General features: G+C 32.5%; 1 protein-coding gene across 1 annotated transcript; it reads right to left on the bottom strand.

The window, feature by feature from the left end:
• On the bottom strand, positions 1-12,870 carry LOC130445927 (uncharacterized). The gene is made up of 3 exons (XM_056781828.1): positions 12,444-12,870; positions 2,331-2,401; positions 1-232 (listed from the first exon to the last, which is right to left on the bottom strand). Exons 1-3 carry the CDS (start codon positions 12,565-12,567, stop codon positions 92-94), a joined length of 336 nt encoding a protein of 111 aa, XP_056637806.1. The 5' UTR covers positions 12,568-12,870; the 3' UTR covers positions 1-91.
• Positions 12,871-19,818: the final 6,948 nt, after the last annotated feature.

The raw sequence follows: 19,818 nt of genomic DNA, 5'->3' as shown, positions 1-19,818 counted from the left end.
TAAGACTATAAAAAAGATTTTAATTGGAAGTTATCCAGAAATATAACATTCTTATAATAAATTTGTATGGCTCTCTATTTGGTTCACACATCTACGGATATATTCCTGAATCAGACGGATCTATACAAGTTCCACTAGCGAAACAAATTGTTGAAAATGCTTGATTACTTCGGAATTTGTTCAAGAAAATATCGTATACTTTCAATGTTGCATTTTTATCCAGATTGTATCCCTGAAAAAGAAAACGAGTATTAGGATGCTTTTAATGAGTGTGATTTCGTTTTAAAAAATATGGAGTTAGGCTCTATTAATGAAATATAGATACAAGGGTTATTTGCAAAGTTTTCGATCTAACAAAGACACAAAACATTTTTTCCCATAATCATTTTCAGTCTCCTTTTCAGACTATTCACTTACTTTAGCGATGCTAAAAGTTTTGTGTTACAGTTCAATGATACTTAAGATAATATCACGTATTGTAACATTTTTCAAATTCTTATATATTCTATTGAATCGTAACTTAGTTAAATTCTCAAGCATATCTCGGATAAAACACTATTAGACTAGGAAAGAAGCGGAAACATCAGACGAGCATGTGACGTACCGTAAACCAGTGCTACTTGGGCAGCCCTGTAGCTTTTTTGTTCTTGTTATTTTTTCCTTTTTTTTTATTCTCCAGTTGTGTGTCGTTTCTTGCAAGTAAACATTGACTCAAAATGGTGCAGACAAACGACAGGGTAAAAAAATTATAACAATTATACCGACGAAAACCTCCAGTAGAAGTCATTAGGGCCGGTATGTCCTTAAAATGGCCGCGGAAACCTTTAAGGTCCCCCGGAAAACTCTACAGCGGAAGCTTCTCGGAAGAAATTTGAAATCAATTATTACATTACATATAGGTACTCATGGAATTGTTACTAATTGTGGATTTCCATTAACTAGATACAATGAAAGGATGCTAATAGGAAAATCCATTGGGAGATAAGAAGAAACTGTTAAATTATTTAAAAATAACATCTAAAGAGATAATTTTCTAAATAATTTTATTGTGGGAAACAATTTATCAATACGACTGGCATCTAATTCCAAAATATCTATAGCGTCCGTTGATAAGAATGATGTTATGACATTTTTTAACAATAATCAAGAAGCACTTGTAATGAAAAAAGACAAACCTATACTTGGATGATACATGGTTTGAGAGCCACGATACTGTTCTTGAATCCTCGACGAATGATAATTGTAAATGTGTAACGAAATCATTCTATTCCGCATATGTATATTACATTGCGGTGGGAAGCAAGGTTGTGGATGATACATCATTATTAAGTTCGAAGCATGTTAAGGATAGCCTTCAGATTACCACCAGGATATTTGGTTCAAAGAAAAACTGGTATTAGTACCTCATGGAAATAATGTAATTGTGTTAGATAACACCTCGTATCATATTTCGAAGAGTATTATACAAAGAAGAAACTCATAGAGATTGAAGACATTGCTAAAGAATATACTGTAGACTGTAGACTGTCTTCGGCCAAGAAGAATGGTCACACTACTTTCCTACTAGTGTTTTAAATCCAATCGAAGTATTAAGGCTATCACTGCACATTTCGTTTATTTCTAATCAACAATTTACGTAATTTCCCCGGGCATGCGCCAGCTCATGATTCTAACACCCGCCATAAAACTTTAACTTCTGTTACAATGGGCCAACTCGTGATCGTGGTTTTCATGAAGATTAGACAACTCGTGACGGAAGATTATGTAGCTGGGGATTTTAATTATGAAATAGAAAATAAAAGTAAAATATATGTAAATTCACATAAAAAAGTGTCATCAATGTAAAATGTTGCTGAGTTATTTAAACAATCTAAATTCATTTCAGATTCAAATGTAATCACGTTATTAGTTAAATAATTGTCCAATAAAAAAATATTTTCTTTGTTCAGTTTTTAAAAGATCTGTATTATTTATAAAATTTTGAATTATGGTTAGGTAACCCAACCTAACTGAACCCAAAGGATTTAGAAATTTAGGTTTTAATTTCTGGATTTTCCAACATTACTAAGTGGAGTGGATACTAAATTCCGGGTAAAACTCTTAACGAATCCGTCATGAGTTCTATTATGTACTTGGACTACCTTTTCGTTTACCCTAAATATCCCCGTTCCGACTTGGCGCATCTTTATCTCAACGGATTCAAAATCGTTACGAATTGTAGAGCACCAATTTCTACATACACATTTTCTTATTCTAGTGTACACCTTGTAAATGAGTGAGATTACCAATTTGTTAATGAATTGTAAGTGTGAATTTATACATTTACATACTTTTGGCTCCAATTCCGGATTCTTTAGTATATATCCCAAAAATAAATGATGAAACAGCACTTGTTTTCTATCTGAAAAAAGAAAATAATGATTTCATCTACGTAGAATCAGACATATAAGACAACTATCAATGTAAGTATATAAATCCCGTAAATGGCAACAGAGTCGTGCAAATATAAATAGAATTTCTTACATGGGAAAAAGTTTCTTCCCGAACAACTTGAATACATCACAATCAGACAAAACATGTGATTTACGCACGATCGTGCTCCAGTACACTTTAGTCGAATTGCTAGGCAACATTTAGATGCAAAATATTTCAACCTTTGGATTGGATTGGAAATATACCATCACATTAGCCTTCTCAATCTGCAGAGTTAAATCCTTGTGATTTCTGTTTATGGGGTTACCTTAAATCATTATTCTACACAACTCCCATAGTTCATATCAACGATTTGAAGAATCGAATTCAAATAGCGTGTGACACCATTAGAAATACACCTTAAATCTTTGAACGTACGGCTATCTATGGCACGTAAGATGTTTATGTATTTTGGCTAGGGTTGGTTAGATCCAGCATTTATTATGAATCGTATTATATTTTACATCTGCAGTTATTGGGGAAAAAAATTAAGAATAGAAAATAATTTTAAATAAAACAAGGATTTTAAGCTTCATCTTGAAAAAAAGTTGTGCAGAGTGCACAAAAATTACAGAATTTCAAGTTTCTAGTAACATGAAATTTTAGAAAAAAATAAGAACTCAATTTTAGCCATCAAATTTCTAGGATTATATCTCGGAAAAGGGTGTGCTGAGGAAATTTTGTTATAGGAAAGACATATTTTTATATCATACCAGCAATCACTTCCTGGATTTTGTCGCACGAATTTTGAAACACTCTCTATATTTCAGATTGACAATGGATGGATATTTTTGTACTACCTACGTATGGACTTATGAGGGAATACATGAAAAGTTTTATTAAGAGCTACGGGAACGAAATTAGATTGGAAGGCATTTTTTTTAATGCAAATTTTTTAATATGTTGGTGTTCATAGTTACAATTATCGAAACGAATTACGTGTTGATTGTGTGCAGAGGATTAAGATAATTGTCAATTTATATTTCGTAATAGGTTATACTTAATATAATGATATAATGAATACAAGTTGAAGTAGCTAATTTTTATGGATAAGAAACAGCGAGCGAGAGTTTTTTGAATATTGTGAGTGGATAAGTCCTAATAGGATAACTTGAGCGATTAAAAAGATAAGGCGGCACATGTTTCACTAATTATTGGAAATATTTTAACTGTTGAATTTTGATCTGAAATTATTTAGATTTAATTCGAATCATTCAGATAAAACGTGACTATTCACTGAAAGTTATATTGTTTTAGTTAATACTTTTTATATCAAGAATATTGAAATTATTCGACTTCTAGACAAACATTGGTTGTCTCTTCTTGAATACAATCCCACTGAAGGATATCTTATTTTGAGACAGTTTTTCGATTTTTAAAAATTTCTTCTATGTATATAACGCACTTTTTTTCGTGAATTTAAAATGATTATTTTTCAAGCTATTTAAAGTGAATGTATCTATATATGTATGTGAGTAGCTGACCCGGGGAACTTAGTACCGCCAAATTTTCTGAATTCCTATAATGTTTGTATATATATATATATATATATATATATATATATATATATATATATATATATATATATATATATAAATTTCTTCAATTTGTTATTTCTTAGACCTTTTATATACGTTTATTCTTGATTTTAGGTCACTTCTGTTTTAAAATTAGTTTTTCAAATAATTTTTTAAAAGAAAGATAGAAATTGACGTTTCGATTAAACTAATTTTGAAACAGAAACATAATATTTTGAAAAAGACTGAAATAAGTCGAAACATCAACGAGCTAGACACTATTTCTGGAGATGGAGCACCATCCTTTACGACTGTAAAATTTTGGGTAATTGATCCAGCTTGACTAACGACAAGCGTTGGGATGGCAAAAACTGCTACAGTCAATAAAATCATCGGGAAGTTTTTCAAAATGGTACTGAAGATCGTTCGATAGAGGCTAGAAAGATAAGTTATCGGCATATCAGAATAGAGCATTAGCCATATACTCAATGAAGAATTCTCCATCCATAAGCTATCCACGAGTTGGTTGCCGCGATTGTTCACTCTGGACCAAAAGACCTCAATGATACGGTGAAAATATAATAAGTCAGATTTTTTGCGTCAATTCATAAGTCAGCATTACACTACTGTCCAGACAGTGTATTGCTCTCAAGATGACAAAGATGGTTTCATCGGCCTGAGAAGTGATGGCGATTGTTCTCCAAGATGGATAATACCGCTTAACGGTGCCAAATTGTGTATAACTTGAAAATCGTATCACTTCATACCAATGAACGAACAACCAGACGTTCTTCAAAGGAGGAAACTTTCCTGGCTAATGCCTCGACTAATATTGAATAACAACTCCTCTGAAGAGCGTGATGTAAATCGACCTTTTTGTCGATGACAACATCCTCAATGGCTAGTTACAATCGATCCGTGATTAGTTAATGAATATTTTTCACTCCACAAAATTTGTTAAATGCGTTGATTATTCTGAGTAGTGTAGGTGACAGTAGTAGTTCTTGGATTCTTTCAAATATCCTCAACAATTTCTGTTTATGAATCCTTCATATAGAAACACACCAAGGACATTGTTTATCTGTCCCACATCGATAGAAAAACTAAAGAAATTAATCCGTGATGATTAAATAATCATTTTTTACTTAAATCATATTTTAATCTTCGGTAAAAACATTATTTGAACATACTAGATAATTGTCAATATTTGTCGCTATGGAGTAAATATATTTTTTCCTAACGATATATTATGATTTATTATTTTGTTTTTAGTAGTAACAGCTAATCCTTAATCCATAAAAACAAATTACTTTATATTGAGATGTTTAAGTTACGAAAGTAACCTTTACCAATGGTGAATAACATCATAAATATCCAGATATAAAATACATCAGGATTGGAATGTTTTTTACTAATATTTCTAAGGGCTAAGCGCGCTTTTTATTCATATTTAGATTTGATACCTTCCATGTAAACAAAAAATTAAAAAGATTTAAGTATTATTTGCTAAAAATAAAATTGTAGATATCTCGACACTGAGAACGTTGTCTGGCCTCCATCTGAAGATGTCAGTATTTAGTTATGATCTTACACACCGGTCTTGAAATCGAGAACAATTTCTATAAAGCGGTGTGGTTCTCATGTTGTCTAGGTTTTAAGTTCTTGAAATAGCCATGGCGCGGCGCTGCTGTCTAGGGATGGTGACTTATATACTACTTCCACATATAACATCACATATTAACTACTTTTATTCATAATAATTCTTTACTTATAGAAACAATAATAATAATAACTATTTTCAAGTTATACACAATTTGCACCGTTAAGCTGGATTACGCATGCGCTTTTTATCTATCTTGGAGAACAATCGCCGTCGCTTCTCAGGCCGATGAAACAATCTTTGTCATATTGAGAGCAATACACTATCTTGACCTTTTTTTATTTCAGTAGTGTAATGCTGACTTATGTTTTCACCGTATCATTGAGGCCTTTTGGTCCAGAGTGAACAATCGTGGCAACCAACTCGTGGATAGCTTATGGATGGAGAATTCTTCATTGAGTATATGGCTAATGCTCTATTCTGATATGCCGATAACCTATCTTTCTAGCCTCTATCCAACGATCATCCAGTACCATTTGGAGAAACTTCCCGATGATTTTATTGACTATAGCAGTTTTTCCCATCCCAACGCTCGTCCTTAGTCAAGCTGGATCAATTACCCAAAATTTTACAGTCGTAAAGGATGGTGCTCAATCTCCAAACACAGTGTCTAGCTCCCTTCAATGTGCTTAGGCGCATAGATTTTGGAAAAAATATTCAACGGCAGCTCGATACTCAATTCTGTCCATTTTATGAAAAATATTCACAACGACTTACTAATACGATTGTCAAACAAAAGCGTAGCGCCCAAAATGGCTGAAATTTCTATCAAAGATCTTTCCGAACTTAATGTCATTTTCAGTTTAAAGTCAGAAACTTTTCATACACCTCTTGTACCTAAATTAAAATTAAAATCAAAAAAATTTTCTCAAAATTCCACAGTAGAATGGCCGATTCCTGGTATAACTACTTCCGACTTCTATACTAAAGCATATTCGATAATTGTCCATTAAATAGCTAGCTAGTGACCCCGTTTAATAAGCAAAGAAACGGCTGTTCTTATCCTTTCCTGATATAATACAAATTGTAATCATTATTTTATTGACTTACTTTTTTATTCTTTCCATTAACGGAAAACATAAAATTGATTAAGAAGAGACAATCGGAACAAAAACTTGAATATAACCCAATGACTATTCAATAGAAACGAATTAGTAGGTAATATTTTTGTAAGGAAATAACGTAGATACTATGATATTTGATCATTTACCAATCAGCTCAAACGTAATTGTTTTGCCACAGCTTTTTAATGCTAATATATGACCCTCGTTCATTGCTTCGCTTAAGTCTTAAAATAAATTGAAATTAAGTCAACAAAATTTTGTTTCCTTACTAATATTTAAATAACAGGAACATTTTTTTCACTGCAAAAGTAAAGAATGTACATCACTGAAATACTTTTCCAACTGAATCCTAAAGGAAAATGATTTCATACAAGCATTTTGTAAAACAAATCAATAACAGAAATAATTTGCAAATTTCTCGTTTCCGGTAATATCATTTCCAAAAATAGAGGTCGCTAGGTCGTTTTTGAATTAATTGTATTTACATACATTGCTCTATTTAGTCGATTTCTCCACTAATTTCAACAATTATTTTTTTCCGTATCTAGAGAATTAGAAATCCATCCTTCATCATCTAGTTTCGTTTAATTGAAGTTTAGTTTAATATTGCCTTAGGCGCTGGGTCTTAGAGATTTACTCAAGTGTGGCAGATTAATAAAAGGGACACAGTTTGTATCCTGTTAAGCAATTCAGTAATATATAATTCCTTCATAAAGGATCGTGTGCCTAGGGCAGCCCATCAGAAAAAAAAAGATCACCAGCAACACAGAAGCGTAGCGGCTTAAATTGAAAAGGATTAATTTTTTAGAGACAAGTATTATAGCACATATTAACTAGGATGATGTGAAGACGTACATCTAAGCAGCAGGTCGAATATAATTTCGCCCAAGCTTTTTCCCCCTTATAATATGAATCCATACTTCTAAATTCATGCGAGATATTTTTTTTTTTTCTCTAAAATTTCAGTATTGGTAGAAACTTGAAATTCTGTAGTTTTCGTGCACTCGCAAAGGTCGAACCTATTTTTTCAATATTTCTGTTACATTATAAGAGGGTAAAATTAGCAACACTTATTTTATTTCATATCAAAACATTTTTCAATATGTTCAAGTTCTATGGAATAGAATTATAACTTAAAATCTTTGTTTTATTTAAAAATATTTCTTATTCTGAAATTTTTTTCCAAAAGCAGCAGATAAAAAAACACAATAATTCATAATTTTCTCAATAAATTGAGTAGAAAACAGTAAATATGTAAAATATAATACGATTCATAATAAATGGTGGAAATAACCACCTCTTGTAAAATACATGAACGTAGCCTACATGTCTTGGATTGGCGTAGACGTTCAAAGATTTGAGTTGTATTTCTAATGGTGTCAAACGCTATTTGAATATCAACTATTTGTGTCATGTAGACTAATGAGTCAAGGTAACTCAATGAACATATATCATAAGCATTTAAATCTGGAGATCGAGGAGGCCAATGCTAGGGCTCTCCTCGACCATTTCAACTGTTGGGATATGTTGCATTTAAATGTTGCAGTCCGACTGAAGTTTACTGGAGCTCTATCGTGTATAAGCCACATGTTTTGTCTGATTGCGATGTATTCAAATAGTTTGGGAAGATCATTTTCGAGAAAACTGGTGCAAGAAATTCCATTGAATAGTGCAAAAAATGTAGCCCAATATGTATGATAGGTAAAAATGTGCCTCGTTCGTAAACAATAAATTATTTAAAAATTGAGAATTTTGTCGCATTTGGTGTGTTAACCATTCACAAAACCACCAAACTCGTTGAGGAAAATCTCTATCTGGAAACGACCAGTGCTGGTTGAATGGAGTGCTGGAACTTCGGAGGATAGAGAAATCGTTTCAATTCTGTCTTCCTTAAACGGAACAGCTTCCACTGTCTATATAGAAGTATTATATATATATATATATATATATATATATATATATATATATATATGTTGGTAGCTATAAACAACATTTGAATGAAATAGATAAAGTGACAACAGCATACTATTCTAAAACTTTGTTAAAAACAAGGTAGATGTGGTTACTCTCAGCATTTATTATGAATCGTATCACATTTTACATATTTTACTGTTTTCCATTCAATTTATTAAAAAATTCATATAAACTACGGTATGTATTTTTTTCCGAAGCAAGGATTTTAAGTAATAATGTTATTTTATATAAATTCATATTTGTTTCCGCTTGCTGATGCAATACGAAACAGAAAGAGACGGTTTTGAATACACTATTACACTTTCGAAAACAAGTTATCTTTTAAAGAGTGGAGAAAAAAGTAGGAGGGGCGCCAGTCAAAGCAGGTAAGATTATGTGTACTGTATTCTGAGACCAACGGGCTACTACATCTTTGAGCCACTGAAAGAAGCCCTCGGATAACGACGAGGTAAAGGAGTTTCTTCACACTTAGCTGTCGGTGTAGCCCAAAAAATTTTTCGATACCGGGATCCAAGCACTTCTGAAGAGGGGGCAAAAATATGTGACTAGTGAGGGGATAATAAGTGAATGTGCCAGAGCGTTTGTCTCGATTACATTTAAACCGCGCATGACACGAATTTTATGATCTAGTTGACGATTGCTGTATTATCAATACCTTAAAGATCTGAGGATAACAAAAGGAACTGCCTAAAAAAATTGCATAATGATTTTAGATTGAGAAAAATTAGGTGAGAAAAAGAACGGATACAATCCACAATCTGCAATTATCTACTGACTCGTTGATAAAGTTTAGTCAGTCTATTTGGAGTGAAGCAAATTTTTTGCCAGCTTTACATTTCTTTTTTTAGTTCACTCTTCCCCTATTCCTGACTCAAACATAGTTCTTTCATTGTTTTTGTGCCAGAGAAATTTTTTGCTCCAGTAGATATCCAGTGAAATCAATCAATTAGAAGTCATTTGATTGAAGGCAACCAATCAGTAGAAGTTTATACTGAAAACAAATCCCAGGGAATGTTTTCACTTCATTATGTTGCCACGAATACATATCGATTCAATTCGATTTTGACATTTCAAATATTTAATATTACAAAATGTTGTGATTTGGTTGTAATACTGACGAAAATATTAATTTTTTTTATTACAAATTTTAATTAACAACATACATTCACAATGTAAAATCTGAGACTCGAATACTGGCCAAAATCATATAAAGCTGCTCAAATCATATTGATTGATAAACTAGGCAAAAGTCACAACCAACGTGTTATCTTACCGTCTAATAAGCCTTCTACCTACAATGTCCAAACTTCTTGAAAAATTACTACTATATAGAATAACTGAAGACTGACCTCCACAGAATTGGATACCTTGCCATCAATTTGGCCACCGACTTACGCAGAAAATAAATAAAGTCCCAGAATATTGCTGTTTTCCTTGATATAGGACAGGATTTTGACAGAGTGTGGCATCAAGGGCTGCTATACAAAATTAAAAGATCGCTTCCCCCAAACTACTACCCACTTCTAAAATCTTACTCAACCAACAGAACCTTCCAAATAAAAGTTGAGGAAAAGTCCTATAGCAGCAGGGGTGCCACAAGGTAGCGTACTAGGCCCGCTGTTTTACATACTGTATACATCAGATATACCAGAGACACATTATACAACAGCAGGAACTTTTGCTAACGACACAATCATCCTCTCTACTGATCAAGAACTACAAACAGCAGCAGAAAATGTCCAGACTCATCTTGAGTGGCTACAAAAAAGGAGGATTAAAGTTGAGACCAAATCAATAAATGTAACATTCACGCTACGTAAGGGTACGTGTTCGCCAGTTAAGTTAAACAATACGGAAATACCTCAAGCAGAGAATATTAATGGAATTTTGGTATCAAACATACCAAAAAATACCGTTTACAGAAAAAAATTTGTATAGAAAGCATTTATGGACTTTTATAATGATAGGAAGTATCAATTAAGAGAAAACCGGACGGTGGAGGACAGCTCCCAAATTTTCAGGAAAAAATGTCAAATGGGAATGGAGAAAATAAATTTTCAATGATATTCGAGTAACAATGGATTTGTAGGTGTCTAGAAGTGAATCAACTAACTGTTGGTAGTTTGCATCAATATTGTTGCCCAAAAATCCCCTCACCACTCTAACAAATGCCTTTCATGCTCTAAGTTCCTGTCTGGTGAGTTGTTTTGCAAAATTGTTATCTTCCAGCAATTTTCTTATTCATCCATAGCCTTTACAAAGGTTTGCATCAATCCAAGTTTGATGTGAAGGGGGAGCAGAAGGGCATTTTTGGGATTTACAAGGGATATAAACTTAAAATTTTGAGATACCGGTTGAAACCAGTTTTTTTTACATAGTGTTAATCTACTATCCGACTGTCCCATAGACAAAGACCATAGCAATGTTTCGCAAACACTCCCTGATGTCCTATTAAAGTTCCAATCACCTTCAGGTCCCCACATATCTGCCACTTATGCTTGTTGTAGTTAATTTTGTCTACAAGTAAGCTAATATTTTCTCAAGTTTCTTTTATCTTCACAGAATGAGCAAATGGTATAGATAGTTTTGACTTTGGATTGTGTATTAACACTGCTTTTAAACTGTATTTAGGCGAGTCAATAAAAAGGCGCCACTCACTGGGATTATGCTTAATATCAAGTTCCTTCATTAGACCCTCAATATCGCACACAACGAATTTTCCATACTGTAGAATGCAGAAAATTTACCATTTGTTTTTCTAAAAGTCGTAATTTCTGTTTCTTTGACCAACAGTTCCATTCCTCAAGACGAGAAGCAAGAAGTTCAGACTGTTGCTTTGATAACCCCAAATCACATGCTAAATCATTCATCTCACTTTGAATAATCAAATGTGGCTCGCCGGAACTGGTACTTGGAGTAAAAATAGGATCGATGCATTGTTTTTCGGCACTTCATGATGATACGTTGTCTCCAGTATCTTCTAAAACAATATTTTGCGGATCTAAAGGCGCTATCGGTACTGGTAAATCTTCGTTATGGGGAACAGGTCGTATAGCAGATGGCAAATTTGGATACTTGGTTTTGTGCTTTCCTTTTTTAGAATAACTGTATAATAATAATAAAATGGTTAGTAGGTTTTCGCCATACCATTGGAATTGCAAATGCATACTTATTTTCTTCCCATTCATCCACTTCACCAATGACACGCTACAACTAACACAGCACGCGTGGGGGGACCACTACTTGTCTTGGTCTCCAATTAAAGTACCAAAATATTTGAAATGGGCTTTTTTCACATTTTCGAACAATAGCCTGGTTTGCAATTTCACCATAAATTCTCCACAAATATAGCAAAATTTGTCAGGAGAAGTTTTGCAATCGCGGTGCGTTTGGTTCGACATTTTCGACTTCATAATCACTTTGGAGAACCACTTACTATGAAACTCAAGAGAATAGTAATTTTTAATGTTATTGTTATGTTTATTATTCTGAATAATACAATTCAGGTATTTTTTAGGCCGTAAAATTTATCGATATTAACCGCCCCTTTATAAAATTACCTACCTGCTAATGAAAACAGAGATAATTAAGTTATTGAAAACTGGTACGTGTTAGGGCTTAATAAATATTCTCTGTATTATTGGACGGGTATTTCCATTCTAAAAATAAAGGTCTTGCCTGTGTCGGCCAATGTAATTATTAATATCATTGTATTATTAAAATTCCGATGTGAGTTCAATTAAGTAAAGTACTTACCATTTTCAGGAATATCCTTGAAACATTCTCTTAGAAATTCCAGATCTTCAGCAGGAACACCTGAAGTATTCTGGGACGAACACATCGCAATAAATATCGTATATAACAAAATTTTAGTTAGCATTTTGGTTTTATTCTTAATTAATAATCAACCCTCGTTTAAAACGAAACACTATTGCTAAAGTGAAAATGCTTTTATCACAAACTACCGGTGTAGTTACAATTTACTGGTATACATAAATCTATCTACAAACATGTCAGAAATGAAATATATATATTATAATCCGAATATTATCACCAGGTCCATAAGTCAACCTGTATGAAGATGGAGTTGTTAATGAATTAAGGAAAAATGACTGTTTATTAAATAATCGATTTGAGTTATTTGAATATCAAGAATGCGTCAAATGATTTGCTTACGTCTACTAATCATTTGCAGTAGTATCTAAGTGTTTAATATATCGATTAAGATTAAAAGTAAACACCTTGACAGTTTTAATCCAAGTTTATTGATTATATACCTAGAGAGGATTTCTTATTGAATACGTTTTCATCATTATTGCAAGCGATTTCATAAAAATCTATAACATAAACAATTTTTTCCTACGTTCATGCAATAAACACAATTTTATTGATCTATATTTACTAGAAAAATTGGATCTTTATTGCCCTAGTGCAATAAATATTTTTTCTACGACCGTGCGTTTTAACCCGCACGCATTTTAGTTCCCACTAGTGCGGGAAAGTAAAATTATGCAAATTTTGACCTTATTAGATAGTTTTTTACTTCTGAGATTATAACTATTGTTACTAGAGGTAAATAAATATTCACGAAATAGTCCATCAAATAAAATTTAAACCTTTTCTAGCTTTTTGTAGCATTTTTAATTTTTTGAAAATATAAAATTACACAGATATTTTTTTATTTAACCATGTAATTGTTACTAAAACGTCAAAGTTGTTCAGAACGTCTTGGAAGTGACCGAATAAGTACAGTTTTCTTCTAAATTAAACCACATTGAACTGAATCCGATACAATAATATTAATGGATTCATCCGACGAAGAACTTCCCGAAGCCATTTTGAAGGCTGCAAATGAAACTAATTCCGAGCTGTTACCTGCCAAATGACAAAAAACCGTTGCCGTCACCGTCATCGTCATCTTTATGCGGACTGCAACCGATGCCATCCTCATCGACGTCATCTACCTTCCAGTTGAAACCAAATAACTCCACTGGACCGGCAATTCTTACTAGTCTACAGAATACAACAAATTGTGTTTTCAATATTAATATTCATAATGATTAGTAGTTTTTAGTTAAAGTTTTGTATATTATTATGTTTGTTGGAATAAAATAATTTCAGAAAAATGAGTTGGTATATTTTTTTGTATATAAGGTCGTAGAAAAAATAATGTTCCTAACTCATGCGTAAAGTGTCTTTCCCGCACTTGACCGCTTGCCCGAACTCCGCTCCGCGTCGTTCGGGACAACTGCAGTCGCGTGCGGGAAAGTATCACTTTCCGCACTTGTTAGGAAAATAACTATATTGCACTCACCTGTCATTGTAGTACAAAGGTTTGTGATCAAGACAAACATAAACATTCAAATGAGCGAAATATTTAGTCCTTTTTCTTTGAGATTATAATACGTAATCCGTAATTGCGGATTTTATTTTATTATCATATTTATAATGTACTGGATGACGAAATTACTAGAAATGCATTTTTTCTAAAGTGCCATATGATTACAATTTATAAACACAAACGTAAATGCCTCAAACATACGCCAAAAATTAATTTTGACAATTAATCAAAGTTTCAAAATGTGTGATATTATTGGAAAAATAGATGATAGTGATGAAGAAGAATCTGCTGGCACCCCACCAGAAGTTAGTGAAATAGCAAATAAACTTTTTACCCAGTAAATCAAGAAAACTATATGAAATTAGTTATAATCTCACAAAAAATGTGCTTCTTGCATATTTTTCAAAAAGATCGAAAGATATTAAACCCTCATCACTTTAATCTGAGTACTAAATGGTGAGAGCTTACCTTTCTACAAAAGAAGATGTTAATATTAAAAATTACAAAAAACTAATGGCATTTATGAAGCAAAATTTTGCAGGATTTCAGTCAAAAAGTATTTAATAAGGCACACATTTAAAAATCTAAAAGAAGCTCCAGTATTTGATGAACAAAGTAAGTCAGTATTTATTGTTTAGCTTTTGTGAGACATTTTCAAAATTACTTTGTTGTAGGCCACTGCAATATTTGGCATTGCAGGGGCATGTCGTAAAGATAAACTCCAAAAATTGAGTATTAAAGATTTAGAAGAAGTAGGTTCAATATCAATTGTAAAAGTGTTTTCTTATTAGATCTGAGGTTGAAGAAGGATTAAATTTGATCGATATATACCGTAAATACACGAAATTACATCCCGATAATTTACTAAGATATAGTAATATTGAAAATTATACATTAGCTTCTAATATTAATGGTACGAATAATGTTTAAATATTCCTAATTACTAGATCCTAACTTTCTCAATGTTAATTAATTATTGAATATTTTGCTCTCAAATTACGCTTCTTATTTTACACCTAAATACACCTAAATAAAATATTTTTCATGAAAGTTGAAAAAAATACGGTACGCAGCTCGTGCTAAAAGTGTTTATTGCACTCGACGTGTTGTCAAACTAGGCCTAACGGCTTCGTAAGAAACATACACGTCGCGTGCAATAAACACTTACTTTTCGCACTTGTAGCATAAATAACTATTACTACAAGGATATAGTAAAAGTATATAATGTGAATTTGATGCTTGATTGACAGATTTTTCTATACATCCTGGCCTGAAAAGAACATATCTCTTTTCTGAAGCTATAATGCTCTTCTAGCGTAGGTAAGTGGAATGCAATTTGGAAAACAAATTATACTTAATTAACAAGTTTTTTCTAGCAAAACTCAGTTAATGATATTTCGAACTCTTTTGTGAAAATAGTTACAAAAGCTGAGAAGACAAAATGAAATTGACGCAAATTCAACGTAAAAGATATAGCAGAGTTAACCACCATTCTTTAGAACTTATTATCTCAATTTTATCATAAAATAGATTACAAGGAAGCGTTTGATAGCATACCTCATTCTTGGCTTGTGGAGGTCTTGCAGCAGCACCCAACATCAACCACGATGATAGGATAGCGAACAAACCTACATCTGCAAATCGGTCCAAATACTATCAGTACTGACGAAATACCCATTCAATATACCAAGGTGACTCCTTGAGTTCGTTGTGGTTCTACCTTGCCATGAATCCCTATCCATCATGCTAAATACGAAGTATGGTTTTAATATCGAAGCTAACAGAAATACCAACTGTACCGGTTCTTTACATGGATGAAATCAAACTATCTACAATTCAATTACCTTATCAATATAACAAATCGGTTCTCCACTGCGGGCGAAAGCTAGAATTCAGGATCAATCACTGAAGTCCGAGTAAACATAGGCAACTTAGTTCAGGCAATCAACACATGGTAACGCCATCTTTTGGTGAAATTATAAATCTTCTTTGTTCTTTGCAGCGCTATCTATTAGTTAAATTTTAAAGCTGGAATCAAAAGTTCTTTCATCTTTGTTAAGAAAGATAAGTTGATTTAGATAAGTAATTATGGAATATTTCATCAATTTTTTCATTATATATATTATCATCAAAAGAGTATGCATAATTTGAAATTATTAGATTGATTGAAAATAAGTGAAAATCTCATCTAAACAGACAAGCAGAGTAAATTGAATGGAGTATGGTAATAATCATATTCTGAATCCGTAGGACTTATTCTTTATAGTATAAGATCCCACCGCTCCAGGTAAGTGGAAGCGCAAGAGAGAAGATGCACGCATTGTTACGTGCGATGAATAAGGACAAAGTATGGCAGCTGCGACACTTATACAGTTTATGTGCAGTATAATAAAACTTAATTTTCACAACTTTATACTATTGTAACCCCACGTAACAATGCGTGCATCTTCTCTCTTGCGCTTCCACTTACCTGGAGCGTTCTCAAAAATCATGGCAACCTCTGTTTGAGACCATTGCGCAACTGGCAACCATGAATTTTCATGTTCAAATTTAAAAAGAAAACGGTGAATGCAGTTAATTATTAATAATATACCTGTTTACACCTGGCAACCCTAATGCTGCGGCCGACTGAGAACTGACAACCAATTTTATTCATTTATTTTTATTTATTTTATATTTTTGACATCATTTTCTTACAAATAATGTAAGATTGACTGAAAAAACATATAGCTGCAAGTCATATTAGTATATTAATGACATTAAAATTAATTATAGGTAATTGCGGCTAATTTTTACAAGGCAACCTATCCTTAATCCATTCCATACATCCTTAAGATTCCTTTGAAATTAATTTCATAAAAAAACAGATACCTGCAAGATCAAGCGGTGGGATCTTGGACTATTATATTTTACGATGATCTAGTTTTGTTTTTTTTTATATATCAAGCCAATTCTATTCAAGTGACTTATCTTAAATTTCTTCAGAGTAACAATCTATGAAAAGATAATTTTATCTTGAAAAACTTGTTTATTACATCGGTATCTGTAGATAATACAAATCCTTTAATCCCATCTGACGTCATTTCAAACATTTAAACAATGTAAACTTAAAGATAGGTATATAAAGCGTTGATAGAGGCTACGTGCACCTTCAACCAGTGCAATATCCCCATATTTCATATATAAGATTATAATAAAGTAATATGCAGAATTCATAAATGGTATAATGTTTTGTAATAAAAATACGTAAAGCCATTTATATTATTACGCATCTTTTGATATGCCATTAACAGAAATCGTACGCAGCCGTGTATCATTATCCAATTCACCCCATTTGTGTTTATGTGCAGTTTGAAAAAAAAATGCGAAAAAAAGAGGTACTTCAGAATAAAGTTATAAAATTTACTTCACTGGAAACACATACGAATATTATAAAAAAAAGCAAAAAACTAAATATGGTTTATGTTTAAAGACTAGTTAAGACAAGACTGTAATTTTTAGTAGAGTAACGAGTAATTCAGTAATAGAGAAAATATTAAAGATAGAGAGAGCGAGGTATGGGAGTTTCTTCAAGTGGCCCCAAACTGCTAGGAGAGAGAGAAAAATCATCGGTATACCAGTCTCTATTTCTCTCTACTGTATTTTGATTTAATCGAAACGACGGCGAAGTTTCAAGTGGTAGGAATGGCAGAAGAAGAGAATTACAAGTTTGGAATTTATTAGCGAATAGAAGAAGATATAAAGCGGCAAATTGATTATCTTTCTCTCTCATCCAATAGTACAATTTGTCTTACAGTCCCTGGCAATATTTTATTTTTATATTATCCAATCAATTATCGTATAATTTAATAAAAAATAGAACAGCATACATTTAGAAAATCATATGCTTGTTGAGTTTCAAAGAAAACTGAAAATAATGTAGTTTTGCGCGGTAATCTGCAAGATTGTTCTGTCTCCTGCATTTGAGGATAGTGATTCCACAGATGAATGATTTTTCAGGAGCTGGGTTTTGTTGGTGATCACCTCTTTAGCCGCTTCTTTTCCCATAACTGCCACAAATTTTTCATTGGATTAATATCGGCCAATTCAACATATGGATATTTTCTTCTACCATAAAAGCTATAACAGACCGAGCAGTATAATAGGGAGCTCCATCTTGCATGAAAGTGAATGGTTCCCTATCTAGAAATCATTAGCTGCGGAATCAGTTCCATTTAGGACGTACAGACGTCCAGTGCCCTTACCGCTGATGAATAAACAAATCATCAATTTGGTGGGATGTTTGACCGTTGGAACGACACAGTCAGGATGATACTTGTCTCCATGACATGTCTCACATTTTGCAAAATTTAAAATATGTTTTCGTCACTGAAACAGATCTGTCAATAATAAAAAATAAATAAAAACTTTCACGTTTCTTTGCTTTATTTAACTGAAAATGATATACGACAATGTATTGATTTCTAGTTAGCCTAGACCAGTTCCGTGCATAAACAAAATATTGCGTTAGCATAGCAACGAACAATATCAATTAAAAGAAAAAAGATGTCCACCGAACTTACGAAAAAGCTTCAAAAGAGGTAAATTTTCCATTTAAGATGATGACCGATCGGGAAGGCCAGTTTCTGTGTCCCCGAAAATATCGATGTAGTTCATTGTATGATTTTATCAGACCGTAGAATTGGGCTAAAACGGATATACGAAGTACTGAATATTTCACGATGTAGACTTTTTAAACCGAATTGTTACTATGATTTTTTGGATAAGGGTAGAACAATAACTAGAGATTACTATCCGACATTACTGACCACAATACGGGAAAAAATTAAAGAGAAAAGAAATAGAACAGAAATATACAAAGAATAGCCACATCTATACAAAATAAACTAATAATTGAGTAGTATAACACTGTGAAACGAACAATCACAGCCTATAAAGCCAAAGAACCATCCCGACGCGATTATGATACAGGTTTGTACTTGTTTACGTTCATGTATCAGTTTGTCAACATAATGTTGCATTATGTTGAAAATGAAAACAACTAAGTAATCTTCTTGTTTTAATCTTTCCAATAAAAATCAATAATATTATTGTTTGAATCACGGTATAGAAACCCTCAAAAAACATAAAATTATACTCTAACTCGAGATTGTCTTGACGTTACAAGCAATATAATTATACCTAGAAGACTAAGATGAGGGCAAAAATAAATTTTAGCACCGTGATCTAAACACCCCATGTACGGAATTTCGATTGATCAACTATAGCATATGAAATGTTAGAAATTGGTCACAAAAGATCCTTTAGTCGTATTAATTGGTCATCGTTAGAAAATTTCTTATTATGGGTAAAAGTTTTCAAAGGTCATTGAGAAATATTAGCACCTCATTCTCAAAAATTATCAGCGCTGTAGGCACATTTTTTATAATTTCTTTTTAAAGAAATCTTACTATTAAAAATTTATAATAGTGGAGAAAGAAATTGGATATTGTCTTAAACTACGTGAAGATCAACGTGCATGCATGGGATTTGGGGGATGATAGTTAAACTGGCTTATTTAATAATAATTTTATACCAACATAGATTTTTCAAATTGGAAATATTTTATTTACATAAAAATTCACCATGAAAGGGAATCATACCAAATTAAGAAATGAAAAATAATGTTTAGTCCCCATACGTAAAAGACCGTCAGTCCACGCGGACTTACCATCTCCACTGTTTATCAATGAAAACATCGAATCATGAACATAAATTGATTTCTATTGGCCGAAGCTGTACGTACAAAAT

The sequence above is a fragment of the Diorhabda sublineata genome, chromosome 6 (assembly GCF_026230105.1).
Source record: "Diorhabda sublineata isolate icDioSubl1.1 chromosome 6, icDioSubl1.1, whole genome shotgun sequence".
NCBI lineage: Eukaryota > Metazoa > Arthropoda > Insecta > Coleoptera > Chrysomelidae > Diorhabda > Diorhabda sublineata.
This window is presented reverse-complemented; position numbering and strand designations above follow the sequence as displayed.